Raw genomic sequence first — 22848 nt, forward strand, 5'->3', positions numbered from 1 at the left:
ATTGTGATTTGGTCAGTATCTCGGTGCAGCAGTAAAATGCAAAACACCCTCTGACACACAAAACACTTGCATGCATTGTTTTCTATGGCATCTTGAAACATGCAAGTCCTATTTCTCAGCGTCAGTGCGCATCATCTCACATTTTTTAGCACATTCTCTTCCTTATTCCTGTTTAAAACACTGTAGGGGATAATGGATATCAGGGGCCCGTTTCACAAAGCCATTTGCGAGTGCTACACAAATGATGGCAGTGTCATATTGTATACATGACTGTCACTCACATTGCAGATACATTTTCTAGTGCTACAGGCGCCTTACCTGTTAAAATTAAGGGGAGACAAAATGATCGGATGTTGAAAGTTCACAGAAACATTACCCAGTTTTTACCCAGTTTTAACCAGATTGAGATGTTTATACAAGAATGACCTGAAAATGTTAGTGTGGACCCATGTTTTTAACTGTAAACAGACTTTTTAAAATTAGCAGACTTAGTATAGAGATATAAATAAAAATCTGAGTCTCTCATCTCTCTCCATCAGTTTCCCTCTGGATCTCTCTCTCTCTCTCTCTTATTCTCAGCATGGAGTTAATGTATGGCTTTCTCTATTTTGTCTTTCTCTGTCTGACTCTTGCTCTGTCTCTCTTTCTCTCTGTCAATCTTGAATCTCCTCTTATGGGGTGTTTCCTTTGAATCCCACACCCCGCTCAATACACGCCTATCCCAACCCCCGAACACCCCAACCTTGCCTGCTGGTGATTCTCTGCCGGCTGTTTCCATGGTAACATGACTTTTAATTGTCTGCAGTGAGCTCTGACTTTTCAATTTTGTTGGGGTGGAGGATGAAAATGAGTCGGATTTTTAGGTGGATAGACTTCCTTTCTTCAGTTTTTGTGATGTTCCTGCTAGTGTGTTCACCTCGCAGCCTTAGGAAACCCTTTCAAAAACTACTGCCAAATATGCATGTTTTGTCAATTCAGTTGGAAAGTTGTTTGTCCTAGAATTTCCTGAAAACACACAAGCATTGTTGAAGATTTGATTTAGTTTCGGTTATACATAACAATAGCAGTGTTCTCGGGTAGGGCCACTCTGTCTCAATGTTTACGCTGTTTTATGTGGTTTATATATCAGAACTAACTGGATGAATAGCACATTTGCAGAATATTCTTTGATTTGTTGAATCTGTGTGCTTCTTCTCATTTAGTGCAAATCTGCCACAGGTTCCTCTAAATTTGTGATTTTGATCATAGAAAATGTTTTACATTCTTTTAATTTTTCATCTTCATCTGGATCTTATTATGAATCAAGTTAGTGCAGTGGGTCTTTAGAAAAAAAGTGAACATTTCCAAAACATTTCATATCTCAGTGTTAATAGATCCATTAAAGACATTGTGGAATCATATATATACTGGGAGTTTGTTCTGGATGGGTTATAATGTAGCAGAAGATCATGGATGGATTAGGGCCAAATGTATTTTGGCCCTAATCCATTCTGTCCTTTATAAATCAAGTATTGTTTTAAAATCAATTCTTTGACAGACATGAAATCTATGATCTGTTTAAACCACTTTTCTGGTCTTAGTGAGGCTTCAAGCAGCAGTGTTCTGAATCAGCAGTAGCTGTCTGATTTTTTAGAGAGAGACAGCGATACTGTAGTTGAGTTGAATGAAGATATGCATAATTCATGGGCACGTTTTTCCAGGTCCTGTTTAGACATTAGCCATTTAATCCTTGAAATATTCTTCAGATGATAGAAGGCTGACTTTGCAATCATCCTAATATTGCTGTTGGAATTGAGTCGATGACTACATCAAGATTTATGTCTTGGTTTGTGGTTTTTAACATTGCAAGTATTTGGAAGCATGTAGATGTTAAACAGACGAGGTCCCAGGATGGAGCTTTGAGGAACTCCATAGGTCATTTTTTCAGCTGTGTAATTACACAAAGTTGTTCCTGTCCTTTAAGTAGGATTCAAACCAGTGTATTACTTTGTCAGAAAGTCACACCCAACTTTCTGGTTGGTCTAGTAAAATGTTGTGGAACTGTGTCAAATGCAGCACTGAGATCCAATAATACTAAGACTGAAATTCTGCCACTGTCTGAGTTTAAGTGGATGTCACTGAAGACCTTAACAAGAGCCTTCCCCATGCTGTGGTGTGGTCGACGTCCTGACCAGAAGAGATCAATATAATTTTTAAGCGCTACAAAGGTGTTTGAAATTGGCCTATAATTGCTCATATTCATTGCATGCCATGGTAGCGAGAGGTTCAGAGGCTTCTGACACGGGAGGGTTTGTCAGCTTGTAGCAAACAAGGCATGTGCATGATTAATGTTTTTGGCAATGTCAGAGAAGAAGCTAGAAGCTTAGGTAGGACACACTTGCGTAGTGCTGAGGATCATAAAATCATAAAAGTGTTGAAAATATGGCAATAGCCTGCTTTAACTGAAAAAAATACAGTCCCAGTGATTTTTAAGTATCTAGGAGCCGCTGCTCATAATTTCTTGCAGGAAAAATAAGAAGAATATCAGCAAAAGAATTCAAGCAGAGGCAAGAGCAAGCAGCAAAGTGTCTGCACTGTAAGAAAGCAGGAAGTCAGACAGTCTAGACCTATCAGCACCTGAAAACTACCTTAGCAGAGGTGAAAAAGTAGTTTCCGGTGTTTCGATAAAATAAGTCTGGTTTTGAAAAGTTCCAAAACACATTTCAAAAGATTTAAAGTTTTGACATGTTGAAAAGCTGTTTATAATGAAAATTTAGGGGGCTTCAAGCACCCAAAGGTCATGAAATTCATTCATAGCATAAATGACCATGGAAACCTGAAGCATCACCACTGGATGTGTTGACTGAATGATGCATTATAGATTATACACACACACACACACGCACACACACACACACACACACACACACACACACACACACACACACACAGTGCCTTTATATTATATGTTCCTGCTGAATATTGTTATTTAGAGTTATCACCATGAAATAGAATCAGAGATGATCTCCAGCTGGGATCAAACTCACGGCTCTCTGGCTGAATGTTTGTGATCTACTGGCTGCCATGCATTTTGATGAACCCCAGTTTTTTTTTAGGATGTTCCATTTTCAACACATACTTTGAGGCAGTTCTCAACTTTTTTAATGCAGGTATGGATGCAGCAACAAACATGAACTCAAAGATATCTCCTCTGTTGTGGAATAACAGAGAAAAACATTTAATGAAATTGTGTTTCAGAAAAATAAAATACGTAAGAAATGCTCCCTTTTCTTCCCTTTCAGGGTACTGTTTGAAAGAAAGGTTTCCATCAATGCAGTAAATGTATAGCTCTTAAGAAATGCTACTTGTGGCATTTTAATAAACCATTGTGAGCCGCTGGGATCAATTCTGCTGTTGCTTTACAGCATGAAACGTGAAGAAGTTGCTCTTCTACAGAAAATGAAGCTACATCTTTCAGAGTTTCAGGTGACTGTAGATGCAAAATAATCACTTAGTAAGTAAAAAACCAAAGAGAAAACATTTGATCAAAAAGCCACATGGGGCTGCAGTGCTGTGTGTTATTTTTAAAAGCCCAGATACATGATGTTCTAACTGTGTGTGTTGCTGTACGTGTGATATTAACACTGAGCTTATTTTTCTGTCTTTTGCAGAAAAGTTAACAAGTGCTACCGGGGACGCTCGTGTCCTATCATAGTCCACTGCAGGCAAGTATGATAATGACTAAAGCAATCTGAATTTATTTTATTTTACATTTGTTTAAAGGGTTCTAGCTTACATTCAAGGCTATGCAATGGTATTTGTTCTGACTGAGATGTGATTTTGTGAATGTTGGAAATGAGTAAACAAGAAGAAAAAAATGCCTGCACAGATGATTTGAAGCTGAACTTAGCCAGGTCCCTTGTGGCTTCTGTTATCCAGTCCACACTACCATTTAATTTCTCACGTATTTGTCACTTGTCAGCATGTAGAGGATGACAAACATTTAAAGTAAGAAATTAGCCAAAAAAGTTCTGACTTAATTTGACAAACTGTCCACGGCGGAGGGAAACTTTTAATTAGAGGAGCTTCAAAGTTTGCAGTGTGGAGCCAGTGGGTGAGAGGGAGAGACGGGTAAATAGAAGTAGGCAGAGTTGCAGCTGTTGTGTGTGTGATATCACATCTGCATACCCCCACCACCTGAGGAAATAACTCAGACCAGTGAGACATAATTAAATCTGTATTTAACAGAAAAAATCTGCCACTCTTTTTCTTTTTTTTTGTGGAAACATCCTGCAATGATTGGATTAGAGGAAAAAAACCTTCCATAGCAGATAGCCATTATATCTGTCTGCTCACTCCTCCACTGAGTGATCTATTATTTAATATGGTGTAATGGCTCTTCCAGGATGATAAAACTGTACATTTCTGGGCTAAATTGCCAGGCTGCACCAAAGTATGAAGCTTATCTTTATGGAGCACCAGCCATAGCAGCTGGATCATCCTAGTTCTATTCCCTCGCTACCTTTATGACTCTACAAGTAAATGTAAGTGTTTAGAGGCGTAGCGAAACCACCAGATTTGTTACACACACTTGTATTTAGAGGTGTTGCAGTAACTATGACCCCAACAGTTAGGACGTATCTATGTGTAACAGCTATTATTCAATTTGGACATGAGTAAAATAGTTGCAGTGTGTATTTATTTACCACGAATTGCCGATGTACCAACTGTACAGCTAATGTTATTTTTGCTGGCTAGCAATGTAGATCTAAAACCCCACCTGATCATTTTTCTCTTGTTACCTATGTACATTCATCAAATTGAGCCATACAGATTCAGGAACAGTATAGATTATTCTAAAAATATATAGGATTTCACTTCTTTTAGATGAAACAATTTTCTGCCATAACAGCATTCACTCATGTCTTTCCATTGACTTGGTGTGCAGTAAATGTGCGTTGCAGTCATTGAACACACCTTTAGACTGTAAGTGCTGGTGTGGTCACTACAATTTTCAAGCAGAGAGAATGACTGCCACTGGTAACAATTGAAAATGTCTAATTTGACTTTATTTTGTTATAAGGCCAAACTCAGATAGATGTTAGGAATTATTCTGGCTGCGGTTGTAAAAAACAACATTTATCCTAGTATTTAGGGATTTCAGGCAGCTGCAATATGTCAAATTTGTTTAAAATACTACAGAAGTATACAGACCTGTGGCAAAATGACTGCCAAGCCACCATTGCTGGTAGATATGAAATCCAATATTAACACAGATTAAAATGCTTCAGTTTATTAACTCTGAGCTGTTTGTTTGTGTCAGCTTTGTTAACAAATTGTCACAAATATGTGGCACAACAAAGATTGCAAATTGAGACTTAATGTCAGGCACCAGGCCTTGATCAGAGACCGATATTCTCCCTTGTAACCTCAAATGAGGACCAATCAAAGCTCGTTCCTAAACCCAACTAGCCAATCATGTCTAAGGCTGCAGTAATGAATAGATCAAGGAACTCTGACATTCATCCTGAAGGCATTTATTTAGAGCTTCCAACAGAGTCTATCAAAGAAAACTGCGCACAGCCATTTATGGACCTAATGTAGACAGAGAGCAGAGTGAAGCAATCAGGGTGAGAAGTGAGCGAACAGAAGAGCGGATGCAGAAATTCAATAATCGCACAGCATTCAGAGAACTTCTCTGCCTTTGTTTCTTTCTCTCTGGGTCTCTGTCTCTTTTTACCATTGCTGCTTTTTTCACATTCTTAGTCTATCTCTTCAGGGTCTCTTTCTATCTTGTCTTTTTCGTTTCCTTCCCTCTCTCTGCCCCTCTTTCTCCATCTCTTATTTTAAATCGAGTGAGAGGAGGCAGCAGACATCTTGACGTGTTTACTCACAGCCCTCAGGCTTCTGCTGACACACACACACACACACACACACACACATCACATCACATATCTTTGATCGCCTTGTAATCATCCTGGCAAGGTGCAGCGATACGACAGATCTAATCACACCGTAATAACCTGTACGAGACACACGCGCGCGCGGACACACACAAACTGTCTAAGATCAGAGTGATAGTTGTATCTGTGTAGGAGTCACACACACACAACCACACACACACATAAACACACACACACTTGAGTTTGCTGGATTACATACCAGCCCATGAAATAGACTGGTAGGGGTGCAGACAACAATTTTCAACACTTGAAATAAATCTGTGATACAAAATATTGCCTCTACATACATTACAGAGTCTAATTCTTTTTTTTCACCATGTTCAGTTTGTTGCTTTTTTTTCTTGCATAGTGACAGGACATGAAATAGAACATTTATTTTCATCTGTGTCAAACAAACCACATAGTAGCATAGCTGTTGTTGTTAAACAGGTTTATATTTTGATGTTACTTCATTTCTGACCAAAATAAAATCAGCTTCAGCCTGTCTGTTACATATATACATGCCTTTGAAGTTTATTATCCTTTTAAAATAGCATTAAACCTCGATATATTCAATCTCTCTGACTGCTGCTCACCTACTTAACCCCTGAGTCAGGTTATGTCTGTCTTCACTCCAGAAAACAACAATAACATCAGTATATGACACGAAATGAGTATTGTTAGAGTAAATCTGTGGGTGTGTGTTATTCAGATGTTAGAACTTATTTGCGCAATCTTACAGCAGCTGTGGGGCTTGCTGACTAGCCAGCAATGCTGCCAGGTTTTTCTGAATGCCTGTTAACACTTCAAATTGAATCATTTTTAGTGGTTTACAGTCTTCTTTGAATTTGCATCAGCAGACTCAGGGATAACGTTTATTTGTCCTTGTCTGGATAAAAATACAGAGCCGCCAGACTAACGCTGTAAAAAGTCAACAAGATGGAAGCTCATGGCAAGAAAGCAAAAAAGTGTAGCTGTACGTTTGGTTTGCTGATGGTGTCAGAATAAACAGAAAAACAGGCCGAGCGGGTTCCCTGTCTACATCAAACTGTAGCAGTGTGTGATGCTCTCGCAGGGATCAAAGAGTGATTCCATGTGAACCAGGAAAGAATGACTTTGAGTTTTCTGTAAATCTTAACAACATCATGTGTGGCCAGAAAGAAATACAACAATCTCAATAGGTCATGTTTAAATACATTTATTTCAAAAGTAGTATGTTACGAAACAGATTTACAGATTAAATAAACGCACCATCTTTCCATTTACATTTATGACATTTTTGTTTATAAAGCAATGTCCATCGAGAGACTAAAACATACTTTAGTGACAAGCAGGCAGCTACAGTAGGTTCATTTTGCTTGTTCAGGTTGTGCAATCTTGTGCAATATGTAAATATTTTATGCAATAAAAACTTGATGAGCTTACATACAGTATATGGTGTATGCAGAGGGCTGGACAATATGGCCAAAAATGTTATCAAGATAAAAAAAGTTTCATATCTTTCGATATCGATACGTATCAAATCGTTATTTCTTTCAAGTTTAAAGGCTGATTTTTGCTCCTGAGTGAAAGTTAAAGAAACCTGATGGTTAACTGTGGTTTAAACTCTTCTTTATGGTCAGAACCAACACTTGAGGCCAAACAGTGGATCACCTCACAAATGTGAGGTAGAACATTCCAAACAGTTATGATAAAATCTTTGTCAAAAAAATCAACCATTTATTGAATATTTATTGAACAATTGTTAAATTGTTATTGAAAAAAATTATATTGCGAAAAATTTTTGTTATTGTTTCATTGTTCAGCCTTACGCAGAGGTTTTCATAGCATGTACTTATGTTGGTTATTGCAATCTTTTCAGCTCTCCAATTATTTTTTCATAATAACAGTGCAACAAATATTCTTTATTACCATGAAGAGAAAGATATGAGAAATATTGAAAAGCTGTGTTGCGTAAAATTAGAATGAAACACATTAACTGATGACATAATAATCTGAAAAGTACTTTCTCCAAAACCATATGACATTATCAAACAGTTTCATTTAATTAATACTTTTATGTCTTTCTCTCTCTCTCTCTCTCTCTTCCCACCCCGAATCTGCCCGCCCCCCCGCAGTGATGGTGCTGGAAGAAGTGGGACTTACATCCTGGTCGACATGGTCCTCAACAAGATGGCTAAAGGTGCGCGTTATGGAGGGGACTGAATATTTCATGGGGCATCGGTTTTGATCTGTTTAACAAGGACTCACAGCACTGTAGGAATGCTCCTTTTTCTTCATTCACTTAGAGTACAACGTTTGAAGCCCACGATGGCTCTTCACCAGGTGCAGAGGCATCTGTACAGTGGCAGTTCATCACATGACATTGAATCAAGTGTCAATTCCCAATGTTCTGTCTGATTATATACAGTTACAGATAGAATACTTATATTGCTTTTTGGAGGAACAAAGGACTTTTACTTCTTCAGTTTATATGATTAGGTCTTGAACTTGTATTTACATTTATAGATATCCTTTCTAAACCACTGCCTTAAGAAAAAACATCCCTAATGCAAACACTCATAATGGGTGAATTTTCTTACATAAAGTGTTTTTAATATTATTACTATGTAGGACAAGTACTAAAGCAACTTTCCTTATCACCATGGTTGGTCCACTGCAGAAAAAGACTACAGACTTCAATAGTTCACACAGATTTGGTGTGTGTGTGTGTGTGAAGTGTCCCATGGTGGTGCTGATGTAGCAGAACGAGCTCCTGGGTCTTTAATACAAGATCAAAGGTTCAGTCAGGCATTGGGGGCCTTTCCCTTAGGCTGTCACACTGGGAGGAAAAGGCAAGGCTGGGTGGGATGCAGTTGGTGGATGCGAGGGGGGTGTGCTCCTTACCCTTTTTCCTCTGTCCTGTATCCCAAATCTAAAGGAAAATGTTCTCAGCATTGATTTTGCCACCCAGCCCAGTTCCAAAATGAAGCATCCGCCTGGAAAGACATGAGGGATCATTAACAGAAAAGATCAGAAGAACAGAAGAACAGAAACAGAAGTGGCTATAGTGACACAGAGTGTATTGAAACTGCAAACTTTGCGATGTCTAATTTAGTTTTGATTAGATTTTATTGCAACAAAAACATGTTTTTGCACAAGCCAACTTAACTGGTTGGCAGCCCCAAAAGGCAGAATGAGATACCATCACGGGCAAATGATCACTCCCCATTGTTTTGATTTCTTTTTAAACCTTAGTTTCTTCACTCTATGTGGGAAGGTATCAAGCTGTTTTTTTCTTTGGCTTCACACGTATTAAGGACAGGTCCGTCTTTATGTTGGGTAGCTCTGCTCTGTGAATAAGGCTGATTAAAACAGAGCACCATTGTAAAACAATGCCAGACTTCATGGTTTAAATAAACAGCGTATTTGAGTAACTATCTCTTTGTCATTGAGGGATGGCCATTTGTTTGAGTAGGAAAACACATGACGGGATCAAACCAAGATCAGAAGGTGTCTGAGGTGTTTATTGTGAAGATCAAAGTGGATTTCACCACCTACAACTCAATGTGAACTCTCTGTGTCAGGAAATCGAGCGTTGATGTTGACAGAAAACCTTTCATGGGAAGAAACAGAGCTTTGCTTTGAGTTTTAACAGTCCTCCATATTTTTGTTCATGGAATTGCCTTTGAAGGGGTTTGATAAACCTGAGGCGTCATGGAATCTCCTAAACCCCACTACAGGAGCATGTAATCCTTCAAGTTAAAACATGAAAATCCCCAAAGGTGGAGTTACAAGGATGACATGAGGCTTTACGTTTGTCTGGTGTTTGGAAGTTCTCTTTCTCTTTGTTAGTTTCAGTGACTTTTTTTTATTTTTTATTTAGCATCTACAGGGAAATATTGCTCTTTATACAACAATATAGATAAATATACAAAACCTATCATCTAGCCAATGGCAAAATAGTAAATATTTGGATACAGTCTTGCCATCACATAGTTTTTATTTATCAGCTGTTTAATTATCCGCTTATATCTGACACATCTTGGTCCCAATTATTTAATTACTATGTTTAGGATGTTTATCAAAAAGTTTTATTTAAGTAAAATGAAAATCAACCAATGTTTTACGTACAAACTCACCATACATTCTGGTATTAGTCTCTTGACTCCAGTCTCAGTTGAGTTTCGCAGCCCATATGTAATTCTATAACACTGGGTACATTATGCAGACAGTAATGTTCTACTTTTGGAGATTCCACTGATTTTGTGTTGAAATTCTATGAAGTTTGAAGCAAGAAAACCTTTCAAAATATGTCAATACCATGTAGACTGAAATATCCTGCATTCTAGTCGCTGTATGGATCAATCTAAATACTACACTACTAATAATTTCATTTAAAATACCCTCCCTAAACATCGATGTCTTTCAAACTCCAAAACCCCACTTTGTCTCCAAAGGCCCAAACTGAAATAACCCTGACATTATCTCCTTAAAAACGAAAATCTATTTAATTTCCACTCAATTTATGTTGTCTTTTTTGAGTTCTGTCAGTAACTAAGGTTCATAAAATCTCATCCTCAGAAAAATAGGCTGGCTTTCTCCTCCACTACATCACTACATCTCAGCTCCCCACCCCCGTTTTTCTGGAGGGTTTTGTCTGTCCTGAGAAGCTAGAGGCCCCCAGGTTTGCAAGCGTCCCCCATCCTGATCAAAGACACTTCCCACCTCCTCCTCCTCCTCCTCCTCCTCCTCCTCTTCTTCCTCCCTCTCAGACACAGAATCACTCAGGATTCCCTCCCCCTCCCCCCCTCCTCCTCTTCCCCCTTCTCTCTCCGTTCCCACTCTTTTTCTCCCAAGGAATGAATTGTAAATTGGTCTGAGTATTATGGCGGTGTTGCAGGGTTGAGGAGGTATTGCTGTGGTTCTCACGTTTTGTTTTCTCTTCTTCTTTTCCAAAAGGCTCCCTCATTTCCCTCCTCTCTCTAATGTTACCCCCCCCCCGACACCACCACTTCCACCACCCGCCACCCATCTCTTCATCTTAAGAATCGAATGAAACCCATCAAGTGCCGGAGAGCTTTTCAGCATCACTCTATTTCTTTTCGCTTTTTTTCCCCAGGTCCAGCTGGTGAGCCCAGCTCTCGGCTTTGGCTTCGGGGGTCTTTCGCGGCCTCCTCAAGGGCCCTGTCTTTCTTTTTTTTATCTTTCTCTCCTCCTTCTCCTCTTCTTTTACCCACTCCTCTTCAGTCCCGCTCCGCGACCTCCACCCCAAAGCGAGGGTCTTGCAGAGGAGGGAAGTTTGAAATCAGACCGGGGGTTTTGTACCATTCCTCCTTTTTTCGTGCCTCCACTCTTAAACAGAGAGTTTTGCAAAGAGGAAAAGCTCAAATAAGATGATTTCTTTTTATATAACGTCCATTTTGAGGTTTATCAGGACCTGCACAATAGCCCTCGGCTTGTTAAGTCCTTCCCCGAGAAGAAGAAAAACTAAAGCAGTGTGTTGCAGCTTTCCTGGCTGGAAGGGGGTCTATTGTGTTGTAAAAAAAAAAAGAAAAAAACTCACAAAACCTGTGAAACAGAATAAGAAAATGGTGTGAATGAGCAGTTCTCCCACCATTCATTTTCATCCTCATGCAGGCAAGAAAAAGAAGTGTTATTATGTGTCACAACAAGAAAGAAGTAAAGAGAATTCTTGCTCTTTTTGTTTCCTCAGATTTGGATAGAGGAGGAGGAGGAAGAGAGAAACGGGTGGACAGAAAAAAAAATTCAATGTTTTTTTACTTTCTCTTGTTCTTTGTGAATTTAATTGTTGCTCCCGCCTCTCTCTCTCTTGTCTCTTTTCTCTCTTAGTCTTCCACGGTTTCTCTATGTCTTTGAGATGTCTTTCTTCCCCCTTAACATCTATTTTTCCCTCTGCCTTTTCAAATCTTTCTGCTCCTTTTTTTTTCAGCTAATGGTTGGGTACCTGTAGCTCTTGCCTATTATTTATGCTCCTTTGACTTAATTAGGTGACACAATGTCATTATAAGCTCAATGTGAGTTTTAAAAGTAAGATAAACTTTATTTGCCTGCCAGGAGGTATTTGCATTAGACACAAATGATTTTTACCAAAGGAAAATCACATTTATATTTATTTTTAAAAAAGATGTAATTTATTATGTTAACAAAAATATCACCTTAAAACGCATTTATTTTGTTCATTTAAGCACATTAGGAGCATCAAACCTTGAATGAACTGTGAATACATTACCATCCTCAAAAGCATTAGTGTTTCAGGCTTTGGACAGTATTTTTCTTACCCTTCTTTTTGTTTCTATTTCCAAGTTTGCATTGCTTTCTGTCATTTATTTGGAGCCTGATTTTTTATGACACTTGTTATTTGAAAGTACAACACACCCACTGACAATTAATAGCCAATGTTCCTTTTCAAGGACTCTATAGACTATGAAAAAAAATATTTTTCACAATTATTTCATATACTGAGGCAGAATATTTTACAGTTACTATAAGAGATTAAACTAACATTGATGACATTACATTTTGAACTGTAAATTTCACTGATAATTCTTTAGCAATAGTAAAAATGTTATGTTATACTAGTGTTAAAGAGCCTTGTGTTAAACATTTGCCCTGAAGGATGAATAAAGGCCAAATTTAAATGCCTGCATTGGTCCTGGTCCAAATAAAGGTCACCCTATAAATCCATTCTATCCCCGACTAAGGATTTTCATAGTCGAATCAGAATTGTCAAGTCCTGCCTATAGTCGACTGATAGTCGAATCATGTGTGTTGACCCTTTTCGCTCTCTCTCTCTCGCCTCTCTCGCCTGTCATTCACCATCTTGTGCAGTTTTTGCCATGCTGCCGACAGCTGCATGCACGTCGTGGTTCCTCACGGGTCTATTTCAAGTAGCCTGCTATTTAAAAACGATAAAATATTCTTTATGTGGTTCATCAACCGTGACAAATTATCCGAAAGTCCCATGAGGTGCGGACAACTCGGCACAACACCAGTGAAGCTGTGGCTCCGTCTCTTCAGCAAGTGTTCCTCTTCTGCACCTACACACACACACGCTACGCCTACACATGTGCACTGACAACCCAGGGTTACTTTTTACATATTTATTTACAGCATTAAATGTTGAAGTGTTTATCGTAATAGGTTGTATACTAACTTATTGGGAGAAAACTGCTAGTTCTATGTAAAATCAGACATTGAGCTCCCCCGTTTGTAATATATCACAATGTCCGTTGAACAGTGTTTAGCCAGAGGTCGTTTAGCTGTGGGGCATCTTGCCAGTCTGGCACACAGTCAGGCTGACTGGATCTGTACACTGGGACCCCAACACACACACACACACACACACACACACACAGGCATGTCAGATTTTGGCAGGGGCTGACAGAGCTCTGGTGGGAAACCTTCATGAGCTCAAAGGCTACAGGATGATTATCAAAGGCCGATGAGGAGCTTTTAAGATTGGCTCAGTTTCTTTTAGAAAAAGGCCACAAACATGCGGGCCTGTGATTACCTTCACAAAATCCTCTCCAACAGTTTCTTTTCCCTCTTTATCTTCTTTCATCCCGAGAACAAAACACCCCTACCTAGCTCGTGCTTGTGTTTGTTTGTTTGTGCAAAGAGGATGAATGTAATTGCCTTTCGCTGTTCTAAAGGGAGCCTGTATAAAACACCAGACTGACAGATGTTAGCTGGATTATCTTGTGTGGCGCCTTAAACCCAATCCAACACCATTTTATATGTGTGTGTTTTTGTTTTGTGTGTGTGTGACAGGTGCCAAGGAGATTGATATTGCAGCGACTCTGGAGCACCTGCGGGACCAGAGGCCAGGAATGGTTCAGACCAAGGTAACACACACACACCTTAAGTCTGTTTGTTCATGTGGAAAACTTCTGATTTGTGGCAGGAAGGCCACAGGTGATACACTGCAAAAACAAAACCTATTTTAATGATCTAACATGGCGGTAACTATAATACACTTAGCCCATAAATTGTATGGTCAAGGATCTCTGGCTTGAACAGCATGTTTCACTCAAAGCTTCATTATGTAGCTCATGAAAAGCTACAACAAGCCAAGGGATTAAACAAGCATGCTAATTAGTGAGCTTTAGAGGTGTTGGTAGGCAATTTTGGACAGAGCAAGGCTTGCTGTTTGCCACTGCAGTGTTTATGCTATGCTAAGCTAAGCTAAGCGACTCCCACCTCTATCTCCATGCACAGACACAAGAGTTGTAGTGATCTTCTCATTCAACTCTCGACATCCCCAGTTATATAAAATGTTACACTACGCTAATGTGGCATACCTTAGGGTGAAATTACATTACAATAACTGGCCTACTGAAAGCGGCATCTCTAACTTCCTCAGCACTTTTAAGAACAGCACGATACTTTTTGCTTTTTGCCAGTGATTAATGACACATTACATCAGTGGAACAATTGCTGTGTGATCTACCGCACATTAGTGTATAACAGCTGTGAGCTGATGGTACACGTTGTACCTTCGGGAGAGTTTGGAAAGTAAGTTAGTTTGAGGGAGCGTCTCCGCAAAGTTACAAATATCATCTTGTCATTCTTGAATCTGATATTTAGTCGTTGACAGTTGCTGGGATCAATCCCGTGACCTTCACGTCACAGTACGGTCTCGCTAACAATCAATCATACCTCCATTAAAACTTCATTTTATCTGAAAGTCTGACGTTGGCTGGTAGTCTTTGTGAGAAAGGCTGGATTTGCTGTTTTTTTAGGGTTCATTCCTCCGCATCAGGCAAGATCAATCGATTTCTTAAAATGTAATTGAACAGGGATTATAGTCAGGTCTGCCCAGATCACAGAGGAATATGTATAGAATTCAAATGGGTGCTTATAATCTTTGCTAAAACCTGCTCCCAGGGTAGCAGTATCAGACGTTCTAGGGCGGCCTTCTTAGTTTTATGAACTGAATGAAAGCAGAGTTCCATAAAGTTTTTTAAACGAAATTAAAATTAAATAAAAGAGGTCACAAAAGTAAAAGAAAGTCCTTTGTTGATATAATATTCCACAATATGAACCCTTTAAAACAAAGTGACCAATACATGGTTTATTCCACAGATAGATAGATCGTGTATCACACAATGCACAGCCTCAGAGACCTCAGCGATTTACCTAAAACAACCTGTCAGTCACACTGAACACAGGATGATGCCAGGCCAGTCTGGAAACTTCAATTACCGGCTGATCTGTGAACATAATTAGAAAGAAAAGCTAGCATGCGTGTAAAACATCCGTGGTATCGATCCAGCCTTTATTAAACCATGTATCCTGAGTAAGCGGCTGTCACGACGCACTCTCTGTGCTCCCCCCACATTGATTCCCCTCGTGGTCAGGAGTCACAGCCTCAGCACTCGGATTTCATTTCTGATTATGATGAGGGAAGATGCTGTTTGGGCCTTTAATCTGTGTGGGGAACAACAGGAGGATTTTGTTGGAGGATTGTTTAACAGCCAAAGATGATCTTCCAAGTTGTTGTTTTTGCAGGAACACCAGACTCATCATCTTGCCAAAGGGCTCTTTGGCAGCACGTACTGTATCACTGAAATGAAACTTGTGACTAGTCCACTCTGCTTTCCAGAGTTTTGCTCCTATGTGTGTGTTTCAGTGCTTCTAACTTTCTTTCTCTCCTTTCTTCCTTTCTTTCTGTCTTCCTTTCCCTACAGGATCAGTTTGAGTTTGCATTGACGACCGTTGCGGAGGAAGTAAATGCCATTCTGAAAAATCTTCCACAGTAGGAAGGTGCACCTCCTTCTGATGGACCGGCTCCTCCTCTTCTTCCTCCTCCACTCCAGACAGCTTGTCTTCTCTGTCCTCTTCTCTCCCATCCCGTCCTATCTTTGCCTACCTAATCCTTTTCACCTCCTTGTTTTCTCCTATTATCTCTTCGCAGTCCAAAGCAGCACATTCACACCCACGGCAGTCCGCTTCCCTTCATTTTATTCCCTCTTGTCCTGTCTCTTTTTTCATTGCATCTCATTCCCTTACTTTTATAAAATCCTTCTCCATTATGTCTTTTTTTTTTTAAATGTGTCCTCTGTTCATCTTCATTTCCATGCTTTGTCCTCTTGTCTACTTTTGCCTCCCTTCTTTCCACTCCTCCTCCTTTCACTTCTCCTCATCTCCCCCTCCCCTTCCATCTTAGTGAACATTGTGCCAGGAAACCGTTGAACCAGTCTTGTACATAGGTAGACCTTCCTTCTATTGTAATGATCCACGCAGCCTGTTTTCCAAAGGGATATTTAAACACATTTTCATAGATTGAATGTGTATGGTCTGTTAAGAGTATATTTATCATAGTTGTGTTTCTAAATGAAGGTTACCTTCATGGGCATCAGTTGGGTATGGCAGGATTTGGCACTTAGCATCACAGTGTAGTTGGATCTTTAAGTCCTGGCAATCCCTGATCTCTAGAATTGATTTATGACCAATATCACTTCAATCAAGTGAATGGATTTTTATTTTTTACATTATAAATTGGATGAATTTAGGTTTTAGACTGTTGGTTTGGCAATACTAGCAATTTGACACATTGGGTTTGGGGGAGTTGCAATGTGCTTTTTCCCCAATATTCTGGCTAAATAATAAGGGGATTAATAGAAAAAATAAAGACATTAACCAATAATCATCACTAGTGGCCCAAGATATGATTCTAATTTCCTAAATTATGTTCAATGTGAGTATTTGCCATTTTGCCATTTTACTGAATTGACGCCCTTGTTTCGAGTGTGTGCGTGAGATGTTGTATCACTAAATCGTATCGTCGGGTTTTTAGTGCCATGCTTTCTGATATGTTTTCATGCAGTACATTAGAGTGTCACATTGCATCTCATCAGTGCCCGGTATCGTAGATATGAGACAAAATACTCACAGGAATGTTTCCATCTCCGGCTGAGGATAATTATTCTTAACAGTAAGTGATGAAAAACTGCCAATAGGGTGTTGGGTGTTCCAAAATGTGTGGCAACGCCGTATTTTCCATATATTTTAAGAAAAATTTAAAACACGCTGATACTGAATGTGAGGTTTAATAACATATAGATATAATTTTGTAATTTTCATTATCTTAGTGGAAGCAATATTGTGTTTCTTCAACCTGAATCTTTCACTCGCGTGGACAACCAACATCGTGGCTTGTCAGTGAAGTTACACTTGTGTCTGCCTTAATAAAAACACAGTAGATGGACTGGTAAATGTGCACAGTCAGTTGGAAAAGAGGCTAGTGTGTAACGCTTCATTTTAAAATGGCCTTATTCCAGCGGATTAACCTGTGGATTAAAGGTTTGCTGTGCTGCTACTTAATGAAAATCCCTCCGATAAACACTGGCGAACACGCAGTCTTTAATAATCTGGGGGCAGGACGTTAACTTCTGTCCAAAAGTTTGTGAGAGTCTTTGATTGAGTTCAACAGCAGTAATCACGTGTACTTTAAATAATGAATTATTAATTTCAACCACAGAACATTGGAATGAGACCATTATAAAATTATGTGTTTCTAATCAGTACTTTCCTGTTAAAAGAGGATGGTCTTGCTTCAGAATAGCAGTTCTTCTATGTAGCATTAATGGATGATTTGTACATGTACAGTAGCTAAACCTGTATTGCATTGAAAACGAGTTTGTGGTGACACTTGCCAGCTGGTTTTCCCAAAAGCATCTTGAGACTAACAAGGTTTTTGTTCTGTTGAAAGGAGCAAAGGCAGCATTAAAGGACCATACCAGTGATACCAGTTGCATGTTTTAGCCCATTTACTTTACCCATACTTTGAATTTCTGCTAACTAAATCATGTTCCACTGTTTCACATTTCTGAACATTTCTGTCTAGTCTATCAGCACACTAAATATTGTTACAAGATTATGCAGAGAGGACTGTAAGTATTCACTTACAACCACATTACCACCAAAAAATAATTGAGCTTATAAAAAAAACAATTCTATTGTAATTATATGTAGATTTGTAGATGTGCAAGTTTGAGAAGTATGCTAATTGATTATCATAGTGTATGGAAATGAGTGGAAACCAATGGCTGCCTAGAAAGCAGACAGATTACACTGAACATCTGAAACTCTCTGGCATGCATTCACAAATTGCCAGCAGTAATGAGAAGTATAAATGCTTTGTATTTAAGAAGGGGGGGGGGGGGGGCTTTAAGATATGATCAGTCCTACAGTCTGTATCCATTGGTGCATGTTTGTGCTTGGCTTAATTAAGATTCACACTGCACAATTAAAAGGCCTCCACAGGCTTGAAAACAAATGTCACATCACTCACAAGTGGCCTGTTGGTAACCTGTCGAATATGAGCATCAGACCTGAGATCATTTTGTTTTTCTTGGCTTTCTAATCACAAAGGAACTTTTAGCCGTAAACCACTGTGTTTGTGCTCATTAACCCTTGGGTTTTAGGGTAAATTCTTGTTGACTGGGATTACATTCAAAGCTAGTTCTAAGATAACAAGAGCTCCAGGTTCAACTGAACAAAACACAACTAACATACTTGGAGTGAACACACCCATTATCTAAAGATGACTTTGGGAAACCAACTCATAGTTTGTGTAAAATTAACTTAATTTCACTACTTTACAGGCAGTAAATGAACAGTTTTATCCTTCAAATTCTAATTTTGTTTGTTCAATCTTATTTGTATCAAGTATGTTACTAGTGCATGGCTATTTATTCAACAAATGAGTGTGCTGTACTTTCCTGTGGCCTCAAGACGATCTCAGCAAATCTCTTCAAGCAAACAGCAAATGGTTGGTTTATCTCTTCACTTTATTTCAGACCATTTATTGCACAAGCAGCTCCAAGGAGAGCAAGAGCCAAGGATTATCATCTCTAAACTGTGCAGATCATGGTTAAAGCAAGTTGAAAGGTGGTGCAGTGTCAATATGATGTAACACTGCAGCAAGCTGGTGTCATGTTGTTTGAATCTACTCCATTTTTCATCACAAATACATGCTGCAAGAAATTCTCCTTATAACAGCTTGTTCAAAGTAGCTAGACATTGTATTTTTTACTGTTATGTATGTTTTAAAAATGTGGAAATAAGTGAAAACTGATTCTACTGGCCATATTTCCCAATGCTGTTCTTTCTTTCACACACTCCAGGAAGATAGCTGGTCTGTTGCATTAACACTGTACATAAACAAAAAAAAAAGAAAAGAAAAGAAAAGAAAAAACAACAGAAGATATTTTGTTCTATCGGTGTAAACGACTTGTGAATAAAGTCTCATCGTCAATGCAGTATTGTAATGCAACCCTGACTTGTGAGTTATGTCTCTTTTTTCTATCTTACTACTGGACATAAAACCTATGCTTGGGACATAATTGTACACAATAAGTTTTACCATCTGGGTGGGCGGTGAAGCATCTGTTTTTGTAGAGCACCGAACTACCGGCTGCATTTTAAATCGGATACAGTGGGCGTAAGTTTGGGCGTGGTATAAAGTGCTGTCCTGGAGTACAGGGTGTTTGCAGCTCAACATTCACCACATCACAACTTTTTATTCGACACTCATCCAGTGAACACCTACTCTTCTACTTCAGCATCACTCTGCTTCACATTCACAGTTTCACACTTTAAAGTTGTTTGTTAGGGAAGTGCCACTTAATACATATATGGGTGCAACTACAACCTTTTTCCTACTACTAGTAGTAATGGTAGGCTTAGAAAAAAATTATGGTTCAGTACAAACCACAGTTTTGGGGTCACAGTTTGGTTTTAGTCCAACATGAAAATAAAAACAATAGGTAAACTTTACAATGTAAGGAGGACACAGTGGCCATAATTCCTGCTGTAACAAGGCACTGAAAGATGTAATACACATTACTAAAAAAAACTATGCTCTAGAACTTTTTATTTCAAATTCAAGCTACTGGGGAAAAAAGTTTGCATTTGATCTGCAATGATTTGTCATTGCAGCCTTGCACTTGACTGAGTGAGAGGGGCGTTCCAAAAATGCAATGTCTGTTTAATCCATCGCAGAACTTCTTGCTCTCTGTAAATTCTTGCTCTCTTTGCTAAAAAAAAAATGGACAAAACTAGCAAACCATGCTAAACAGACAATCATGAGGCCAACCCATGTGAGCTGAACTTGAGGAAGCATTTTTTATTCAGCACCATGGATGGAAAAATCAGTGATTAAGCAAAGGCTTTTGTTGCCTTTGTAAAAACTCCTCCGAACTGCCTTGCATAGTAAAACATATGGCTCTTTAGTTGCTAGATGTTCTACTTTTGTCACCAGATAGATCGCTAACTTTGTCCTGACCCCGAGGTTGATGAGAGTTGGGTTGAACCACACAGTAAATGTGCAGTAAAACCAAAGTATGAGATTAAGAGGCTAAAAAGCCTTATAGCTGCAGGCCTTTTCCTAATCAAACATTTTGACTTTAAAATCACTGATGACAATCAGCTCCTCAATTTTAAAGCTTTTCTGTGGCCAGAATGAAATACACATAGGCATGACACCACCTTGGCACTATTATTCAACCAGCGTCTTTTTAGATGAAGCGGAGCGGATGAATAGCTTTTTTAGAGTGCTTATTCAGGTGAAATAGCAGCTTGGTATTGATTGTGGAGAAAACGCTTTTGGTACTTAAACTCGTGTTCCTGGCCAGCAGTGTTGACTTAGAGAATAGGAAGTAGGGAAATCAATTTAGCTAGATGCTGCTTTCTTCAATGAGGAGTCATACGAGTAGATTTTGAGTGTCTAAGTGTTGTATTTTCACGCCAAGCTGCACACACAGACGCCAGCTTCCACCGTTCTATATGCAAACCCATAGCACCTGGGATGAGGATGGATCTCAGAAAGATGGCCTGACGGATGTTTTTTTGGAGCCCTTATATTTCACTCACATGGTAGAAGCTACAAAGTCTACGTTGAAGACATGGTGTCATACAAATAAGCTTTTCTCGCCTCACTTAATGGTTAAAGTATGATGCGCCGTGGCAAAACTTTACAATAGGAGTTGTTGTGGCAATCAGAAAGAGTGATTCTGTGTTGGTAAGATGATGGGAATGAAATACTGGAACACAATAGTTGTCTGTATTATAACAGAGTTGAGTTGTAATCAGAGGAAAAGGCTATATCCTATCTTAGTTTTGGTTTTGTTGTTTGATGTTTTGAGATCTCCACCATTGACACTTAAGCCTCCACCGCAATTAAAGAGCGGGTAATAGAAACGTTTGTGCACACTCCATTAAAAAAAGGCCATTTGAAAAAAATCAACAGCAGCATGTCTCTACAGTAATAATGCCCAAGCAACTCTGTACAGTCACTGCAATTGTTCATCAGATTACACATGTATTATTACCAATCATGTTAATGCAAAAGCAAATAAAAAACATATAAAATTGTTGTACTGTTGGTCTTTTATTTAGTGATTTTAGGGTTAATAAAAATTTAATAAAAGAAAAAAGTCTAAAGACCCTTTAGTGGCCCCAAGATACTGGAGTTGTTCCTGAATGTGAAGCTAAAGCAAAGTCACTAAGATCATTAGGGTTCTTCCACTGGGGACCGTGAATATCCACAGTCCAATTCTTGGAGATATCTTGTTATAAGAATCTTGAAATGTAAGACAGACAGGCTAGCTGTCATTTCCATCATCACTACCAAACCATACCTGGTTAAACTACACTAAGTCCTGCAGCTTTCAATTCTCATTCTCAAAATGTAATGGCTGAAGCCACTTAGTAATTTGTCCTTGTTGGTCTACATTAGTAGGCTAAGACACTAATTCTTCTTCTGCCATCCCCTGACCTCAACACCTGCTCCCAATTCCCTAATCAACTCTAGAGGATATATACAGTACCTGCCCTTTAGCCTTTATTCCCTGCCATGTTGTGGATTTGGACTTTTTGCCTGCTTTGCCTTTTTGGTTTAAGCTAACCCTGTTTTATCTACAGGTAGTGGCATTTGACTCCACAACCTGTTTTCCTGAGCAGTCACACAAATGATAAATACATTTTCACAGTGTATACAGAAACTCACACAAGCCTGAAGGAGTTTTATTTAAAGAAAAAAAACCATTTACTAAAGTGTTGTGGTTGAGATATTTCTCCTGAAATGAATTAATGTATAATCTTGTTTTCTTGTCCAAACCACTGTTACCACTGCAAGAATGTTTAGGCAGCCCTAAAGACCATGAGCTGTAAACCCATCATTATTTTTTTTTACCATGGTTTCATTTACCACTGCTGTTGAAGAAACAAAATCACAGACAGAGAGACACAAAGAGAAAAAAAATAAGTTTTCAGGAATGAGGAAATGTAAGTTTATCTTCCCTTTGACACGTACGCACATTTGAAATTGTACAATGGGGATTTTAACAGGTTTTTAAGGGCCCGAGAGGTCATGAAACTCATTCAGCAAATAAATGAGAGAACTTGATGAGAACTTTCAATACAAGTGAAGAAGGTAAAAAAAGAACATGATTGCCTCGACTTTTTTTCCCCCACCAGGCAGCCACATTATGCATTGAGACTCACAGTAGTTCACTTTATTTTACATCTAAACAAGATGCCCGAGCATGCAGTTTTAATGTCATCGTGGCTATCAGTCCCCACACCGCTCCAAGTGAAATATTGCAAGTTATTCTCCCGCTAGCTAATGAGGTTCCCTGAAAGTCAGCAGTCATGTCTGTGTGCAGTTTGGAAAACCATGGAGTAGCCGTTCGCCGTGTCACTGCCGGGGCTGCTAATGGGCCATTGTTATTCTTGTAGCGAGAAGAAATCAGAAAAGGCTTATTGCAGTTCAGAAACGAGATGTCTGCCGTTTCACAACGGCGGTTCAAATATTTTGTCCCTGTTCGTACATTAGTCTGCGAGGAGCGTACGCACTCAGTTGGATATTCTGTGACTGTTCAGTGATCAATAGAAGGCCTCGTGGACGGCACAACTCATC

General features: G+C 39.1%; 1 protein-coding gene across 1 annotated transcript in view; it reads left to right on the top strand.

Annotated features, from left to right (window-relative positions):
- LOC119901698 (receptor-type tyrosine-protein phosphatase N2-like) overlaps positions 1-19209 on the top strand; it is a 232331-nt gene extending 213122 nt beyond the window's left edge. The window contains exons 20-23 of the mRNA XM_038717285.1: positions 3651-3704; positions 8039-8103; positions 13695-13768; positions 15614-19209. Coding sequence (XP_038573213.1) covers positions 3651-3704; positions 8039-8103; positions 13695-13768; positions 15614-15685 — 265 coding nt within the window. The 3' untranslated portion in view covers positions 15686-19209. The remainder of the gene's footprint in view (positions 1-3650; positions 3705-8038; positions 8104-13694; positions 13769-15613) is intronic.
- Positions 19210-22848: the final 3639 nt, after the last annotated feature.

This window comes from Micropterus salmoides, unplaced genomic scaffold, assembly GCF_014851395.1.
Source record: "Micropterus salmoides isolate LMB-PRFRI ecotype aquatic unplaced genomic scaffold, ASM1485139v1 Ms_hic_scaffold_14, whole genome shotgun sequence".
In the NCBI taxonomy this organism is placed as follows: domain Eukaryota; kingdom Metazoa; phylum Chordata; class Actinopteri; order Centrarchiformes; family Centrarchidae; genus Micropterus; species Micropterus salmoides.